Here is an 18,831-nt window from a genome sequence, read left to right on the forward strand (position 1 = left end):
AAAAAAAATCTTTCATAGAGTATAAAGCATAGCCCAGAGTTCCCCATATTGTATGATGTACCCCCATAGTCCTCTATATAGTATAATGAACACCCCATAGTCCTCAACTGCCTAACTGTCCCAGTATCTAGTAGCATACATAAAGAGATCTTTAAAAAAAATATTTCTAAAGATCTTTTATGATATGCTAATAAGCACAGGGACTAGTCGCAAGGGAGTTAGTTCCTGCGCTCATTCCGCCCTTTTAGCCTGTTAGCACACCCACAGGGGTGTGCTGCTAACATGCTATTCAAACACAGAATTCAATGATGTGTCTCTTATAAGGGTACCGTCTCACTAACCGACATACCAGAGATTCCGACCACGATAAGACCTGGTCAGGATCGCTGGTATGTCGCTACAGGGTTGCTAGTGAGCTGTCAATCAGGCAGATCTCACCAGCCACCAGCCACCAGCGACTCGTGTAACGATGCTGCGCTTGGTAACCAGGGAAAATATCGGGTAACAAAGCAAAGCACTTTGCTTGGTTACCCGATATTTACCCTAGTTACCAGTGTACAGCGCTTACAGGCTGCCAGCACTGGCTTCCTGTATACATAGCTAGGGTACACACCGGGTTACTAAGCAAAGCACTTTGCTTAGTTACCCGATATTTACCCTGGCTACGTGTGCAGGGAGCCAGCACTGGCAGCCTGTAAGCGGTTTACGCTGGTAACCAGGGTAAATATCGGGTAACCAAGCAAAGCACTTTGCTTAGTTACCCGATATTTTCCCTGGTTACCAGCATACACTGCTTACACAGAGTCAGTGCTCGTTGGTCTCCTGCCGTTAAACACGCCAATGTGTGCTGCACAGCGGGAGACCAACGAGCAAAAAATGAACCAGAACAGTGTGTAACGATCAGCAATTTCACAGCAGGGGCCAGGTCGCTGCTTAGTGTCACACACAGCAAGATCGCTGATAAGGTCACTGGTACTTCACAAAACCTGTGACTCAGCAGCGATCTCGCTATGTGAGAACTACCCCTGCTGTTATTTATTTTTAATGAATTATTTTATCACTAGTTGATTATCCCTTCCAGGTCTGGAGATTATGTGACTGCTAGTCTGACCATGCCCCCTTCTCTGATAGTGAGCTCACTGTCATTAAACTATGTACATAGAGAGCCTGGTGTGGGTGGAGTTACCTTTCTCAATTTCTGCTTCATCCTACAGCTAAGAACTCTGTGTCACAACTTCTGCACCCAGTAAACAAAGAAACTTTGGATTCAGGGTCTTTTCCTACATCATGCTGCTCTCAGATGAGGTAGCAAAAACCAGTGACAGATTCTCTTTAATGGGCTGTTTGTTTCCCTGCTCGCTTTTGGTTACCGACTTAGTTAACTAAGGCGGGCTTTGCACGTTGCGACATCACAAGCCGATGCTGCGATGTGGCACGCGATAGTCCCCGCCCCTGTCGCAGGTATGATATCTTGTGATAGCTGGCGTAGCGAAAATTATCGCTACGCCAGCTTCACATGCACTCACCTGCCCTGCGACCGTCGCTCTGGCGGCGACCCGCCTCCTTCCTAAGGGGGCGAGTCGTGCGGCGTCATAGCGACGTCACACGGCAGGCAGCCAATAGCGGCGGAGGGGCGGAGATGAGCAGGATGTAAACATCCCGCCCACCTCCTTCCTTCCGTAGAGCCACCGGCGGCAGGTAAGGTGAAGTTCCTCGCTCCTGCGGTGTAACACACAGCGATGTGTACTGCCGCAGGAACGAGGAACAGCATCGTACCTGTCGCGGCAGCATAATTATGGAAAAGTCGGAGCCTGCACCGATGATACGATAACGATGCTTTTGTGCTCGTTAATCGTATCATCTAGAATTTACACACAACGATGTCGAAAGTGACACCGGATGTGCGTCACTTTCGATTTGACCCCACCGACATCGCACATGCGATGTTGCGACGTGCAAAGCCGCCCTAAGAATCTATCAGTGAACTTGTTCTGACAGGGCGTTTGTAATGCTTTTATCTGTCTTTTTCTAAGCTCCTTTCAGCTGATTTATCACCACAGACGACATCAAAGCAGATCTGAACCTTATAGCTGGGTTTACACACTGCAACATCTCAAACGACATCGCTGTAACGTCACCGGTTTTGTGACGCAATAGCGATGTTGTTTGCGATGTTGCAGTGTGTGAAACCTATCAGCGACCCGGCCCCTGCTGTGAAGTTGTAATCGTTACAAATCGTTCAGGACCATTCCTAGGTCCTTTGTTTCCCGCTGTGCAGCATGCATCCCTGGAAAGTTTCAGTGTGTGAAAGACTTTGCAGAGACTTTGTTAGCAACTTCCCTTTCAAAAGGCTGCTTATCAACGTCCCCAACAACCAGCTAGGTCGCTCTGCAGGTCCAGATCGCTGTTGAGTTGTTGGCCAGGTTTGCCTGTTTGACAGCTCACAAGCGACTTAGCAGAGACTTAGGGAGGTCGCTATTGCGTCACAAAACCGGTGACGTTACAGCGATGTCCTTTGCGATGTTGCAGTGTGTAAACCCAGCTTAAGGCCCCTTTACACACAGAGACTTTCTAGCGATCCCACCAGCGATCCCAACCTGGCCAGGATCGCTACAAAGTCTCTGGTGAGTCGCTGGTGAGCTGTCAAACAGGCATAACTGGAAAACGATGCAACAGCGATACAGACCTGCAGAACGACCTAGCTAGTCATTAGGTACGTTGTAAAGCAGCTTTTTGAAAGGGAAGTCGCTAACGAAGTCGCTGTAACGGTATCAAACACACCGATGCATGCTGCACAGCAGGAAGCAAAGGACCAAAGAATGGTCCTGAACGATTTGTAGCGATCAGCAACTTCACAGCAGGGGCCAGGTCGCTGATGTGTTTCACACACTGCAATGTCGCTGGGGAGGTCACTATTACGTCACAAAACTGGTGACGTTACAGCGATGTTGTTTGCGATGTTGCAGTGTGTAAAAGGGGCCTTTAAGTCCACGTGCACACGTTCAGTATTTGGTTAGTTTTTACCTCAGTATTTGTAGCCAAAACCAGGATTGGGTAATAAATACAGTAGTGGAGCCCGTGTTTCTATTATACTTTTCCTCTGATTGTTCCACTCTTGGTTTTGGCTACAAATACTGAGGTAAAAATCTCCCCAAATACTGAATGTGTGCATATGGCCTCAGGGAGTTAGCTAAGAGAAGCTTGATAAAGGACAGATGAAAGAGGTATAAACCCTCCTGCCAGTAATAAACTCTGGTTTTTTTTTTGGCAATTTAACCCCTTCACTACCTTGGACGGATCTATCCGTCCAGGATCGTGTCCCGTTAAGCCCCGCCCCCTGCCGCGGGCAGGCGGCGTGGATCGGCACACATATCAGCTGTTTTCAACAGCTGACATGTGTGCCTGCTAGCCGTGGGTGGAATCGCTTCCACCCGCGGCCATTAACCCCTTAAATCTTGCTGCCAAAGTCTGGCAGCAAGATCTAAATGCGCGCGGCCATGTTTTTTACTTACTGCCCCCCCCACCGGAAGTCACGTGTGTTATCACGTGACTATCGGTGGTTGCCATCATAGCACAGGGTCATGTGATGACGCCTGCAACTACGAAGTTTCACTTTCGTTTTCCCTCGGCCGAGAGCAGAGGGAAAACCAAAGTGACTGTATCTGCAGTTTACAGCTGTATAGCTGTGATCAGCAGATAGATAATAGCGATCAGATTGCTGATCGCTATAGCCCCCTAGGGGGACTAGTAAAATAAAAAAAAAAGTAAAAAAAAAGTTTAAAAAAAAACCAAAAACCTAAAAAGTTCAAATCACCCCCCTTTCCCCCCATTGAAAATTAAAGGGTTAAAAAGTAAATAAATATACACATATTTGGTATCGCCGCGTTCAGAAATGCCCGATCTATCAAAATATAAAATCAATTAATCTGATTGGTAAACGGCGTAGTGGCAAAAAAAATTCCAAACGCCAAAATTACGTTTTTTGGTCGCCGCAAGTTTTACGCAAAATGCAATAACAGGCGATCAAAATGTAGCATCTGCGCAAAAATGGTACCATTATAAACGTCAGCTCGAGACGCAAAAAATAAGCCATCACTGAGCCATGGATCCCAAAAAATAAGAACGCTACGTGTTTCGGAAAATGGCGCAAAACGTGCGCCACTTTTATTGGACAAACTTGTGAATTTTTTTTAACCCCTTAGATACATGTAAACCTATACATGTTTGGTGTCTACAAACTCGCACCGACCTGAGGCATCACATAGATACATCAGTTTTATCATATAGTGAACACGGTGAATACAACATCCCAAAAACTATTGTGCGATTACACTTTTTTTTGCAGTTTTTCCACACTTGGAATTTTTTTGCTGTTTTCCAGTACAATATATGGTAAAACCTATGGTTTCATTTAAAAGTACAACTCATCCCGCAAAAAACAAGCCCTCATATGGCAAGATTGACGGAATAATAAAAAAGTTACGGCTCTCGGAAGAAAAGGAGCAAAAAATAAAAACGCAAAAACGGAAAGTGCCCGGGGGCTGATGGGGTTAAAGCTGCTTTTTACAGTATAGCTTTAATTGCAAAACCTATGACATTTCAGGCTTTTTTTCCCCTGATACATTTTTTTAAATATCTGCAGCATGACAATTCTTTCAGCGTTTTTGCAGCATTTCTTTTCACTCATAGCAAGCAATGAGAAAGTGAAAAAACACTGCAAAGAACTCAAGCGTAATTTAGAAGTGTTTTTGTGAATAAAAGTAACTTTATTGTACATGTACTGTAGACAATGCACACGTAATCTCTACCACAAAAAAGTGACAAAAATAAAAGTGAGACAACTCAAAAAGGGGGCTATGAATGCAGTATTTTTACTGCCAAGAGAGCAGGTTTTGGCTGCAGGGAAGAATGCAGCAAAAAAGCAGCATGTTAAAGAAGTGGTTCAACCCTTTTCATTACTAGCACATCGATATTATGTTAAGAAACAAGGTTTCTCTCAAATACCTTGCGTTACCAATAGTGCCTGTGAGCGGCACTATTGCGGTCCACTCATCCCATTTCGCATGACCCCTTGGCTCCGTGACCTCTAATGTCTGGTGATATCACATCAACAGAGGCCAGCCCCAGTCTTTGAGTGACAGGGCTGTGGGCGGCGTTTCACCACTCATCATAGCCCAGCATCACCGCCAAGCATCTCCCCGCTCTCTCCTTCACTGCAGAGCACCGCAAGCAGGAGCAACGCTGGGCTGTCATGAGTGGTGAAACTCCGCCCACATCCCAGTCACTCACGGAGACAGGGGCCAGCTGCGATGATGTCAGGTCAACAGGAAATTGACGCAACATCACCAGACATCAAAGGTCACGAAGCCCCAGGGGTCAGCGGACTGCAATAGCGCCGCGCACAGGCAATATTGTCAACACAAGGTATTTCAGAGAAACCTTGTTTCTCAGAGTTATATCGATGTGGCTAGTAATGAATATGGGTGAACCACCTCTTTAACATATCCTTAGACCATGTTTCCATATAGCATAAATACTGCATTTTTATGGGCTTTTTTGGGCATAAAATCTGCTGCATGTAAGTGAGTGTGATTTATTGAAAACTCCAGCATAGAGCGCATCTATGGATTGTGATGAGCTGTATATTTTGGGTGGCATTTATTCTCTATCGGCTTCTATGTGGACTCATTAAAAAAAAAAAAACACATTTAACAACAAATGTAAAAGTTGCAGTCGTGTTTTTTAAGTGCAAAATTAGAGTGTTGCTATACTAAAAATAAAATAAATAAAATGCAGTCTCAATCTGCACCAAAAATGCACCAAACATAAAGGAAAACACAGAGTAGCAAAATTGCAATAACCACACAAGACAGGTATTGTTGTGTCCCATGAATGGGAACAACCTGTTGTATATATTTCTTGCATTGCATATTTTTCCTCCTATTAGGAAGTTCCTTATTGTTACTAGGTAGATTTAGACTGTATGAAGTTTGTCCCTATGTTCGTCCCTTAGTTGGCTTCTCTATAGAAAACTCCTCCCTTCTCCTTCAGTTTAGTCTAGAGAGGAACCATTGCTGAAGACATGTCTACAACTCTGTACAGATTATTCCTTTTCACCTGCCTTTACTTTGTACTTAATACAAGATTCTAGAAGAAAACTACAGCGTTTCTCCTTGTCTTCCTACAAGTCATCGTTGGGCTGAGTTAACACTATCTGTTGATGCTTTGACGAGTGAGTACAATCATACAATTATCTAAGGGACTGATAATTAGAGCGTTTGGGATTCACTAGGAAGAGACAGTATTGTTTATTTTGGTGCACACCCCTGCAGAAAACATGCAGATAAAAAAGGAGTACAAAAAAACACATAAAAAAAGTTGTGTGAACAAGCTCTTCCTTAAGTCATTCTGCAGCCAGTAATAGTACAACATATTGGCTATAAAAGTCAAATGAGGCAAAAATTTGAATGAAAAGCAATTAAAAAAAGAATATTTTTCAACCAAAAATAATGAAATCGTCCAACTTTTCTGGATGAGAATGGGACCGATTTTTGTATATGCCTGTATGACCCCAACCTAAAAATCATATTTTACAGCAGAATTAGAATTGCTGGAAAGTATGTGCATGTACAGTTAGGTCCAGAAATATTTGGACAGTGACACAATTTTCGCGAGTTGGGCTCTTCATGCCACCACATTGGATTTGAAATGAAACCTCTACAACAGAATTCAAGTGCAGATTGTAACGTTTAATTTGAAGGTTTGAACAAAAATATCTGATAGAAATTGTAGGAATTGTACACATTTCTTTACAAACACTCCACATTTTAGGAGGTCAAAAGTAATTGGACAAATAAACCAAACCCAAACAAAATATTTTTATTTTGAATATTTTGTTGCGAATCCTTTGGAGGCAATCACTGCCTTAAGTCTGGAACCCATGGACATCACCAAACGCTGGGTTTCCTCCTTCTTAATGCTTTGCCAGGCCTTTACAGCCGCAGCCTTCAGGTCTTGCTTGTTTGTGGGTCTTTCCGTCTTAAGTCTGGATTTGAGCAAGTGAAATGCATGCTCAATTGGGTTAAGATCTGGTGATTGACTTGGCCATTGCAGAATGTTCCACTTTTTTGCACTCATGAACTCCTGGGTAGCTTTGGCTGTATGCTTGGGGTCATTGTCCATCTGTACTATGAAGCGCCGTCCGATCAACTTTGCGGCATTTGGCTGAATCTGGGCTGAAAGTATATCCCGGTACACTTCAGAATTCATCCGGCTACTCTTGTCTGCTGTTATGTCATCAATAAACACAAGTGACCCAGTGCCATTGAAAGCCATGCATGCCCATGCCATCACGTTGCCTCCACCATGTTTTACAGAGGATGTGGTGTGCCTTGGATCATGTGCCGTTCCCTTTCTTCTCCAAACTTTTTTCTTCCCATCATTCTGGTACAGGCTGATCTTTGTCTCATCTGTCCATAGAATACTTTTCCAGAACTGAGCTGGCTTCATGAGGTGTTTTTCAGCAAATTTAACTCTGGCCTGTCTATTTTTGGAATTGATGAATGGTTTGCATCTAGATGTGAACCCTTTGTATTTACTTTCATGGAGTCTTCTCTTTACTGTTGACTTAGAGACAGATACACCTACTTCACTGAGAGTGTTCTGGACTTCAGTTGATGTTGTGATCGGGTTCTTCTTCCCCAAAGAAAGTATGCGGCGATCATCCACCACTGTTGTCATCCGTGGACGCCCAGGCCTTTTTGAGTTCCCAAGCTCACCAGTCAATTCCTTTTTTCTCAGAATGTACCCGACTGTTGATTTTGCTACTCCAAGCATGTCTGCTATCTCTCTGATGGATTTTTTTCTTTTTTTTCAGCCTCAGGATGTTCTGCTTCACCTCAATTGAGAGTTCCTTAGACCGCATGTTGTCTGGTCACAGCAACAGCTTCCAAATGCAAAACCACACACCTGTAATCAACCCCAGACCTTTTAACTACTTCATTGATTACAGGTTAACGAGGGAGACGCCTTCAGAGTTAATTGCAGCCCTTAGAGTCCCTTGTCCAATTACTTTTGGTCCCTTGAAAAAGAGGAGGCTATGCATTACAGAGCTATGATTCCTAAACCCTTTCTCCGATTTGGATGTGAAAACTCTCATATTGCAGCTGGGAATGTGCACTTTCAGCCCATATTATATATATAATTGTATTTCTGAACATGTTTTTGTAAACAGCTAAAATAACAAAACTTGTGTCACTGTCCAAATATTTCTGGACTTAACTGTATGTGTATGTGTACAGTATGTGTATGTATGTGTATGGTTTTTATGGAGATTGTTACAAATCAACAAGTTAACCAAAATCTATGCCCCAATAACTGTCTGTTGTGTGTATATAAAGCGGCAATATATTATGTATCTGGTGACTTCTTCCAAGGTCTCCATGACACCATTGAGCCTCATTAATATCTCTCTTAATGCTTCTGGCCTGTAATTTAAAAAAAAATCATATTTTAATATAAAAGTAACTCTTGAAAAAAAGGGTTTTTTTACATTTGAATGCAAACTAAAAGGCCTTCTTCTCCTCTTCTTTAACGATTGACCTTTTTGATAAAGCCACACTTCTAATAATAAGCTTTCTCCCTTTTAAGGCACTGGAAGCCGAGTCAGTTTTTAAACTGAACATGTTTACATGCTTAGAAAAATGCAGTTACATTTCTGGAGCCTGAAGGCACAAAAACCCAAATTTATTTTAACAGTTTACTCTAGTTTTCGGCACAATCTTTGCTTTAAAAGCAAATCAGGGCGCCAGGGGCATACATAGAAATCATGGGGCCTCATAGCAGAATTTCTAATTGGTCCCCCTCCAAAAAAAGTAAATATAATAATAATAATAATAATGATATTCAGCGGGGTCACAGAAGCATACTTCATAACTTTACAGCCCTTATTACAAAGTAATTTTCCTCCTGTTGAAGCCCCTAGATTCTCCATTCATTGAAGTCATAAACTATGATGGCAAAAAAACATCCCCACAAACACTGTATGATACCCCAAAGTAAATTCTTCCACAGTACCCTCTACAAGCAGAGTATGATGATTCTACTGTATCCCCTTCAACTACCCTGGCAATGAATGGTGAACCTGACACAGTAACATTCCCAACTGTGACCCACACACAGCCCTCTATGCAGTATAATGGGCCTACAACATATAGTATAATGGCCCCTACTAGCCCCCCAAATAGTATAATAGACCCCATACAGCCCTCCACAGAGTATCACGGACCCCATACAAATCTGCATGCTGTATATGTGCTTGTATACAGTATAATGGCCCTCATATAACTGTACACAAAGTTATAAAGGCTCCCTCATAGCCCTCCAAATAATATAATGGGCCCTACAAAGCCTTCCATATAGTATAATGGGCCACAAATAGTGATGGGTCCCACATAGTCCTCCATATAGTAATAAGTGCTCCCCCATAGTCCTCCATAAAGTAATAAAGTAAAATGGGCCCCACATAGTCCTTCATATCGTCTAATGCACTCCATGTATTATAATGCACGCCCCATAGTCCTCCATATAGTTTAATGCACCCCGTAGTCCTTCATATATTATAATGCACTCCCCATAGTTATCCATTTATTATAATGCACATCCCATAGTCCTTCATATATTATAATGCACTTCCCATAGTAACCCATATATTATAATGCACCCCATAGTCCTTCATATTAATGCACTCCTCATAGTCCTCCATGTATAATAATGAACCGCATATTCCACCATATAATATAATGCGCCCACATATTGCTCTGTATGGTATTATGCAAGCCTCATATTCCTCTATATAGTATTATGCAGACCCTATATTCCTCCATATAGTATGCAGCCCCATATTCCACCATATAGTACTTTGCAGCCACAATATAGCATCATGCAGCCCCCATATAGTAGTATGCAATTACAATATAGTAGTATGCAGCCCCCATATAGTGTTATGCAGCCCCCATATTCCTACATATTCCCTATATTATGCACCCCTTATATTCCTTCATGTAGTATTATGCACCCTTTATATTTCACCAAATAGTAGTATGCACCCCTTATATTCCTCCATATAGTATACTGCACCCCTTATATTCCTCCATATAGTAGTATACACCCCTTATATTCCTTCATATAGTATTTTGCACCCCTTATATTTCACCATATATTATTATTCACCCCTTATATTCCTCCATATAGTATTATGCACCCCTCATATTCATATTCCTCCATATAGTAGTATGCACCCGTAATATTCCTCCATATAGTAGTATACACCCCTTATATTCCTCCATATAGTATTATGTACCCCTTATATATTCCTTCATTTAATATTATGCACCCCATATATTCCTCCATATAATAGTATGCACCCCTTAGATTCCTCCATATACTAGTATGCAGCTCCCATATAGTAAGCCCCCATATAGTAATCCCCCATATTTTTCGCCCCCATTTAGTATTTTGTGCAAACATATAGTAATATGCAGCCCCCATATACTTTCTAGCAACCCCCATATAGTCGCTAAAGTGTGACGGTAACCTTACTGTGTTGGTCAGGGTATAGGTGATGTTATGGGAGAAGTGCATGTATAAGGTGGAAATGGTACACAGGGAAATATATTGTCAGCTGGTGACTGAGTACCACAGGACAGCCACTGCTTGATCAGGTTGCGGAAAGCCTCGGAGTCCACAAGCCTAAATGGCAACATTTCCAGGACAAGCTGTCAAGATACCTTGTTTGATTCCTCAAAGTTTTGTCAGTTGAGTGAGGGCTGCTGGCCCTGTAAAAATTTTGGGCAAGTGCCGCATGATGACTCTGTAGAAATCTTTTGCCAGCAGAGTCAATGAGAAACCTGAAGCATAGTGCACATGTTGAGATTTTTTTTTCCTTGCAGATTTGGTGCACATAATAATCTGCAGCATGTAAATTCTTTCTGCATTTTTGCCTGTGTTTTTCACCGTTGAAAGCAATGAAAACCCACATGCTAAAAACTCAGCAAAATGCGCTTTTTTGCTCTATGTTTTTCATTCTGAGAGATGCAGAAATTTCTGCAACCAAATACTCAACGTACGCACATAGCCTTAAATGTTTGCTCCAGTGCTATCCATTTTAGCTTCGGTTTTGGTATGTTATATTGTCAGTCCGTAAAAGTGGCATAATGCTGACAACATTGTTTTAAGCAGGGAGTCAGAGATGTGACCTGGGAGTCAGAGATGTGTCTGGGCATCTTCCCAATGCTGATCCCATTCCATTTCATCAGTGTTTCCATCCATTTCAGTGATTTCTATGCCTCCTCTCAGACCTTCCAGCAGAAGTCTGTTGGAAAAATGCTTGCGTTTCACATTGACTTCCTTTCTGCTTATTATTTGAGATGAGAACCCGAGCATTTAGTGCTTGCCCATCACTATTCAGGTTAAGAACATTTATGCCTCGTTTCAGTTTCTGGTGGCAAACCACCCATGTCTTGTCATCAGCACATTGCATGAAGAAATGCCATACCAGGTAGCTACTTTGAGCTTCTTTTGGTGTGCTCAGTCTGTTGAGGAGGTCAGCAGTAGCAGCAGATGTACTGGCTAGGGGCAGCCACTGTGCTTTTGCACCCTGCTCCCTCTTTTGCTGTGCAGCTGAGGTAGTGTGTCTGGGTCCACCATCTCTTCAACCAAACTGGGTCTGGGTCTCTTGAATGGTCTTGACACCAGTTTGGTCTGTTATTTCATCATACCACGCATCATCTTCCACTGACTCCTCACCCCTGCTCTCCTTGTCAGTCTGCACACTGCAAAAAGCTGCAACAGTTGGCACCTGTGTATCATCATCATCGTTATCATCATCATCATCCATCGTCGTGCTGTGGTGGTCCGCTGACCGTGTGCACTAGCCCTCCCATGCCTTAATTCTCAAAATGACCAAGTGGTTGCGCATCAGTGCACTCAGTCATAAACGAAGAAAGGAGCAGATTCTCAGATAAGATATATTACGAAGTTCTCACATTTACCTTTACTGTTGATTTATAGAATTTTGTTGAAATAACAGCGAACATTTATTTTTTTGTTGGCAAATGAAATTGAATATTTTCATAAACTTCATGGTAAGTTCTGTTTCTCAGACTTCTACATATTCACAGTTTGTTCTTTTTTCCACTTAGATTTCAGATGATTGCACAGATGATTCTCCTGGACCTGAACATAGCAGTAATGAGGAGAATGTGGGGGAGCCAGGAACTCCAGATGTGGAAGAGGATCAAAGCAATGTGGAGTTATCTGATTCTGCCACCTGTCGGCTATTGCCTTCTGAAAACACCTGCCCTGGCACCGGGAGGACTCGAAGGCTTTCAGACTTTCGTGCATGGTTTGCTGACAATTTTCGTCATCTTTCAGAATCTGAAGAAGGTAAGTTATGTGAATTGTAGACTTTCTACCTTTATTTTGTTCCCTTTTTAAATTTCAATAATTTAGGACATCTTTACTTGGGAAATAAATTGGTCACAATGGCTGATCTCCGATATAGCAAGTTAATCGTTGCTCGCTTAATTGAATTTTTACGTTACAACAATCATAAAGGTTTTCGTATGAATAATAGTCTCATACAGTTAAAGTCAACAAGAATCAAGCAAATGAGTCAATCAATGGGAATGTTTTCAACTTATTTAGAGTTCAAAATCAAAACGCAAAATAAAAAGTAAAATTGAGCAACGTTTCACTTTGGAGTGGCATTTGAGCACAGATAGTGAGGTCTTTGTATCAGCATCGTTTCTCTGATGAGCCCCCAGATGGAAAAGTTTGTGAAGCTCTTCCTTAGACACTGCCCACAAGAAAAACAGATTTAAAGAACCTTGTTTTTCTACCATACGAATTTTCTAATATTTTAAAGAAAATGTTCACTGCTCGGACAGCCTATTCTAAATCCGTATGTTTCCCCGATTTAAAATAATAACTAGTGATTAGTGAGCATGCTTGGCACTGCTCATTACTTTAACGTGCTTAGGTACTCGAGGAGTTCGGCCAAGTATTGCGGGTACTTGGAAGTATCGTGCATGATGCAATGACCACAACGCACAGGCTTGCTTCACTGCATGATATGTGCAGGCACCCCAGGGAGAGCCATTCACAGTCTCTGAATGGCTCTCACTGGGGCTAAAGCAATGTTTTGAGATGTAGTATGCCAAAAGAAAAAAAAAAAACACCTTCTATCCAAGGGGAAATACTTTCTTTATGGCTAGTTGCTTGTAAGTGGACAGAGCAACGAACTGCCCAATCATTGACTTCCATTATACTCGTTACTCAAGTTGAACACTTTTAGTGTGTCTGACCTACTTGACTCGAAGACTGAGCACCCTAGCACTTTAGTGCTCGCCCATCTCTAATAATAACACAGAAACTCACCTCCGGTGCCATTCCAGTGGTGCCGGCATTGTCTCTCCCACAATCGTGTAACAGTTCTACATCAGGCGATCCAGGTAGCCAATCAGCTGTCACATCACTCTCCCCATCTTTGGACGTGTCATATACATCCAGAAAGAGAAAGAACAGTAGCGCTCACTTCCTTCATCTGTAAGCGATTTGTCCTTGGTGGGAAGAGTGAAGAGGTCGCTGATTGTCCGCAGGAGCCAAGTAAAGGCCCCATCACACACAGAGATAAATCTTTGGCAGATCTGTGGTTGCAGTGAAATCATGGACATATTGTTCCATTTGTACACAGCCACAAACCTGGCACTGATTGTCCACAATTTCACTGTGACCACAGATCTGCTTCAGATTTATCTCTGTGTGTGACAGGGCCTTAACATTACACTGTTAAGCGATCCCAGGAGAGACAGTGCCGACTCCACTAGAACTGCAGCGGCAACGGAGGTGAGTATAGAAGTTGTTATTTTAAAGGGAGAAACATGCGGATTGAGAAGTGGTTGTCTGAAAAGTGGACATCCCCTTAAAAAGTGTTAGAAAATTTGTAACAGAGAAACAAGGGTGTGGGCAACCCCTTTAAGATGTTCTGTTTTTAAAATTATATTGTATATGGCATTATTGGACATCTGCAGCCTTGCATATACCACCTTTATATCCAGGAAGCTGGAAATAATGTCTATAAGTAGAATCTTTATTGGTTACAGTCCTTGAAGGTAAGATTATTAGAAAGGCATGAGAGATTACAGTAGTATAGTGAAGTTGACATTGGATTTGAAAATGGTAAAAGTTTATAGTTCACCCCAGCGAAAGAAATGATTGTTGATTGTCTTTAAAGTTTGTATATTTGGTGCCGTATCAAATTCCCTTACAGATAACACTGAATTGATAGACTGATTGGGAATAATTCTCTGAAATTTTGATTTTTATGTGACATAAAATGAATGTTACATTACGCTTCACAACCAGTGTCGGGCCTTCACATGGGTGTGCAGGGGGTTAACTGAGGGAGCTGTCTGAGGTATCAGTATACATAACAGAGTCTGAGGCGCAAAAGAGTCAGTCATTTGATGGAAGAGGATGGTCAGTGGAATGGGATCAGTCTGTGCCACAGAGGCAGGGAGAATCGTCATTATCAATTCTGCAGACAAGATGGAGAGATTTTCGCAATATGAACCAGTACTTTAGTGAAGCAGATCGGTAAGTCCTCAGGCCTTCCGATGCTTCCCTGACATTAGGGGCAGACATATCATTGGTGCAACAGGGGTCCAAGAGGTAAGGGGGCCTATTTCCACCTCTAAAATAGGTATATTTGTGCATTATGAAGAGCTATTGGACTGCAAATGGTCTGGCATGATGCCTGGCATGATGTTTTTAGAGAGAAGATTCCAGCATGATAAATTTCAAGAGCTGAACCTGTTAAGTATGGAGATAAGCTGATATCAGAGGGGTCTGGCAGAGGTCACTTAGAGAACACAGGAGCACTCCGCAGAGCCGAACATTGCTGTGTATGGGGGGAGTCTGAAGAGATGGCTGTCAGTAGAATGATCATAGGGCCGACAGCTGTCTACTGTACATGGCCGGCCAGTTAGTGAGCGTTTGAAGGAAACCATGTGTGAGTAATTGGCCTCACTGAGACAGGTGACTAGATGCAACAGAGAGTGAAGCAGGGTGCAGGCAGTGGCGCCAGCCTAGATGCAGAATATTTCTTCACTGGGTAGAGAAAGCTATCATCATATGCCAATGTCATTTCCTGCTGAAATTCTGCAACATTACAAGATTAAAGGTGTCATCCGGTCTAAAATGATAACTCTGCAGTCACGCTTTATAACAGAACATAGAGAGGCATTAAGGTTAGGTTACCAAAAAAATTAGAGACTACCTTGTCGTTGGTTTCGGGCTCATTTGCATTGATCAATACATTTGCCAAACATCTCTACTACTTTCAAATATTCATAGCAGTTTTGCAATACCATTTTTCATGTATTTCATTTTTCCAGATAGCTAAATGTATTTTTCATTGTTCATAGTATCCCTATTGCAGTAATGCTTTGCCATTTTTCATGTTTATATTTTTATAGTGGTTAGTGTGCAGCTTATTTTCTGTATTATAGTCATGTATTTTTAGGCTAGCACCTACAGTATTGACACATATACAGTGCCTACAAGTAGTATTCAACCCCCTGCAGATTTAGCAGGTTTGATAAGATGCAAATAAGTTAGAGCCTGCAAACTTCAAACAAGAGCAGGATTTATTAACAGATGCATAAATCTTACAAACCAACAAGTTATGTTGCTCAGTTAAATTTTAATAAATTTTCAACATAAAAGTGTGGGTCAATTATTATTCAACCCCTAGGTTTAATATTTTGTGGAATAACCCTTGTTTGCAATTACAGCTAATAATCGTCTTTTATAAGACCTGATCAGGCCGGCACAGGTCTCTGGAGTTATCTTGGCCCACTCCTCCATGCAGACCTTCTCCAAGTTATCTAGGTTCTTTGGGTGTCTCATGTGGACTTTAATCTTGAGCTCCTTCCACAAGTTTTCAATTGGGTTAAGGTCAGGAGACTGACTAGGCCACTGCAACACCTTGATTTTTTCCCTCTTGAACCAGGCCTTGGTTTTCTTGGCTGTGTGCTTTGGGTCGTTGTCTTATTGGAAGATGAAATGACGACCCATCTTAAGATCCTTGATGGAGGAGCGGAGGTTCTTGGCCAAAATCTCCAGGTAGGCCGTGCTATCCATCTTCCCATGGATGCGGACCAGATGGCCAGGCCCCTTGGCTGAGAAACAGCCCCACAGCATGATGCTGCCACCACCATGCTTGACTGTAGGGATGGTATTCTTGGGGTCGTATGCAGTGCCATCCAGTCTCCAAACGTCACGTGTGTGGTTGGCACCAAAGATCTCGATCTTGGTCTCATCAGACCAGAGAACCTTGAACCAGTCTGTCTCAGAGTCCTCCAAGTGATCATGAGCAAACTGTAGACGAGCCTTGACATGATGCTTTGAAAGTAAAGTTACCTTACGGGCTCGTCTGGAACGGAGACCATTGCGGTGGAGTACGTTACTTATGGTATTGACTGAAACCAATGTCCCCACTGCCATGAGATCTTCCCGGAGCTCCTTACTTGTTGTCCTTGGGTTAGCCTTGACTCTTCGGACAAGCCTGGCCTCGGCACGGGTGGAAACTTTCAAAGGCTGTCCAGGCCGTGGAAGGCTAACAGTAGTTCCATAAGCCTTCCACTTCCGGATGATGCTCCCAACAGTGGAGACAGGTAAGCCCAAGTCCTTGGAAAGGGTTTTGTACCCCTTGCCAGCCTTGTGACCCTCCACGAACTTGTCTCTGATGGCCTTGGAATGCTCCTTTGTCTTTCCCATGTTGACCAAGTATGAGTGCTGTTCACAAGTTTGGGGAGGGTCTTAATTAGTCAGAAAAGGCTGGAAAAAGAGATAATTAATCCAAACATGTGAAGCTCATTGTTCTTTGTGCCTGAAATACTTCTTAATACTTTAGGGGAACCAAACAGAATTCTTGTGGTTTGAGGGGTTGAATAATAAATGACCCTCTGAATAAACTTTTCACAATTTAAAAAAAAAATAAAAAAAGAAATAACATTCTTTTTTGCTGCAGTGCATTTCACACTTCCAGGCTGATCTACAGTCCAAATGTCACAATGCCAAGTTAATTCCGAATGTGTAAACCTGCTAAATCTGCAGGGGGTTGAATACTACTTGTTGGCACTGTAGGTGTTCCAGTCAGTCTTTTTTCTGATTAGCACACTAAATAACTGCAGACTTATGAATCCTCACAGAGTGCACACTGTGTGCTGTGAGATTTCGCCCGATTCTGAGCCAGGAACAGCGATCATGTGACCAGGATTGTGTGATATGCATGTTCCCAGCCAGAACCCGACTAATGGGCATGGCCTCACTTAATACAAGTGTATTGAACAAGCCTGAACCCACTAAACAGCATATTAGTCGGACGCGCCCACTCCATACACTTCTATTGAGCTAGGCTATGCCCACTAGTCAGATGCACCCACTCCATATACTTGTATTGTGAAAGGCTGTGCCCACTAGTTGGGTTCTGGCCAGGAATTATGAGATTGCACAGTTATCATTTTAGATTGGACAACCCCATTAAAGGGAACCTATGCGTTCCAACCTACAAGCAGGGTGATGTGTGGCCTAGAAACTCCTTCCTACCCATCCATGTGTTGTAATATTGTGTAATATAAATGTATGGGCGCTTGCAAGCTTTCCGTGGTATCACGCCCCTGTGGGCGTGATACCATGGACTTACATGAGCGACGTCACCGTCAGCTCCTTGAAATCCTGCACATGCGCTGCCATTCCCGCAACCTTGTTATCCGGGTGCTTGCTTCTCGGCTTCAGACGTGCACTGCGCATGGTCGAAACTGCAGGAGTGTTCTGAGCATGCGCAGTGCGCGTCTAAAGCTGACAAGCCAGCACCTGGATAACAAGGCTGTGGGAATGGCAAGCACGCATGTGCGGGATCTTAAGGAGCTGACGGTGACTTCGCTCATGTAAACCCATGGTATCACGCCCACAGGGGCATGATACCACGGAAAGCTTGCAAACGCCTACAGGACAATGCGACTCCCAGGAGACTAGACCCTCTGATCATTCACATAGGGAACGTGTAAGTAATAAAATGTTTTTTATACGTTCACATTACACAATATTACAACACAGGGATGGGTAGGAAGGGGTTTCTTGGCCACACATCACTCTGCTTGTAGGTCAGAACGCATATGGGACCTGACAGGTTCCCTTTAATGTCTCCACAGTAGAAGAATTGTAAATAAAATTGAAGTTCTTATTAAAAGTGGGTGTCAGTGAATCATCAGGGACAGTCTAACAAGTAATTATTAAATAAACTAATAATAGTCACTAACAATTTAAATAAGATTCTAATGCTGAAATTTTTTAAAGCAAAAATTGTAACCTCGCTGGTATGGAAGTCAATGATCTAGGTAGCGAATGTAAGTTGCCATGTAGCCCATCAGTGACTGCACCTTACTATATCTGCTGGTTAGATTTAGTATTGTCATTTTTCTTATTAGCCAAGTGTTACTTTGTTCTGTTTCAAAGAAACTTTTTATTTGCCTTATTTGTGATTTGCCTTTTACATTTTTACTTGCTTTGTGTCTGTAATCATTTACCTTCAAGTTAACTTATAAAAAATGAAGATATAATCTTAGCTTTGTTGTCCCTTTTGTGCTGTAGTTTATTTAGCTATTAATAGCTGTACTGTAGATGGTTATACTCCTCAGGTGCGCGTCAGTTTTATGTATTGTATACTTGTTCATAATGACAGATAACCGATAATTATTATTTTTATCA

General features: G+C 42.4%; 1 protein-coding gene and 1 long non-coding RNA gene across 4 annotated transcripts in view; one reads left to right on the forward strand and one right to left on the reverse strand.

Annotated features, from left to right (window-relative positions):
- ARHGEF25 (Rho guanine nucleotide exchange factor 25) overlaps positions 1–18,831 on the forward strand; it is a 517,568-nt gene that overhangs the window by 103,259 nt on the left and 395,478 nt on the right. For both annotated transcript variants that reach the window (XM_075337091.1, XM_075337090.1), the window contains exon 2: positions 12,201–12,444. In XM_075337091.1, coding sequence (XP_075193206.1) covers positions 12,201–12,444 — 244 coding nt within the window. The remainder of the gene's footprint in view (positions 1–12,200; positions 12,445–18,831) is intronic.
- LOC142292035 (uncharacterized) overlaps positions 1–18,831 on the reverse strand; it is a 104,317-nt gene that overhangs the window by 36,735 nt on the left and 48,751 nt on the right. The window lies entirely within an intron of this gene.

Source organism: Anomaloglossus baeobatrachus, chromosome 2 (genome assembly GCF_048569485.1).
Source record: "Anomaloglossus baeobatrachus isolate aAnoBae1 chromosome 2, aAnoBae1.hap1, whole genome shotgun sequence".
Taxonomy (NCBI): Eukaryota; Metazoa; Chordata; class Amphibia; order Anura; family Aromobatidae; genus Anomaloglossus; species Anomaloglossus baeobatrachus.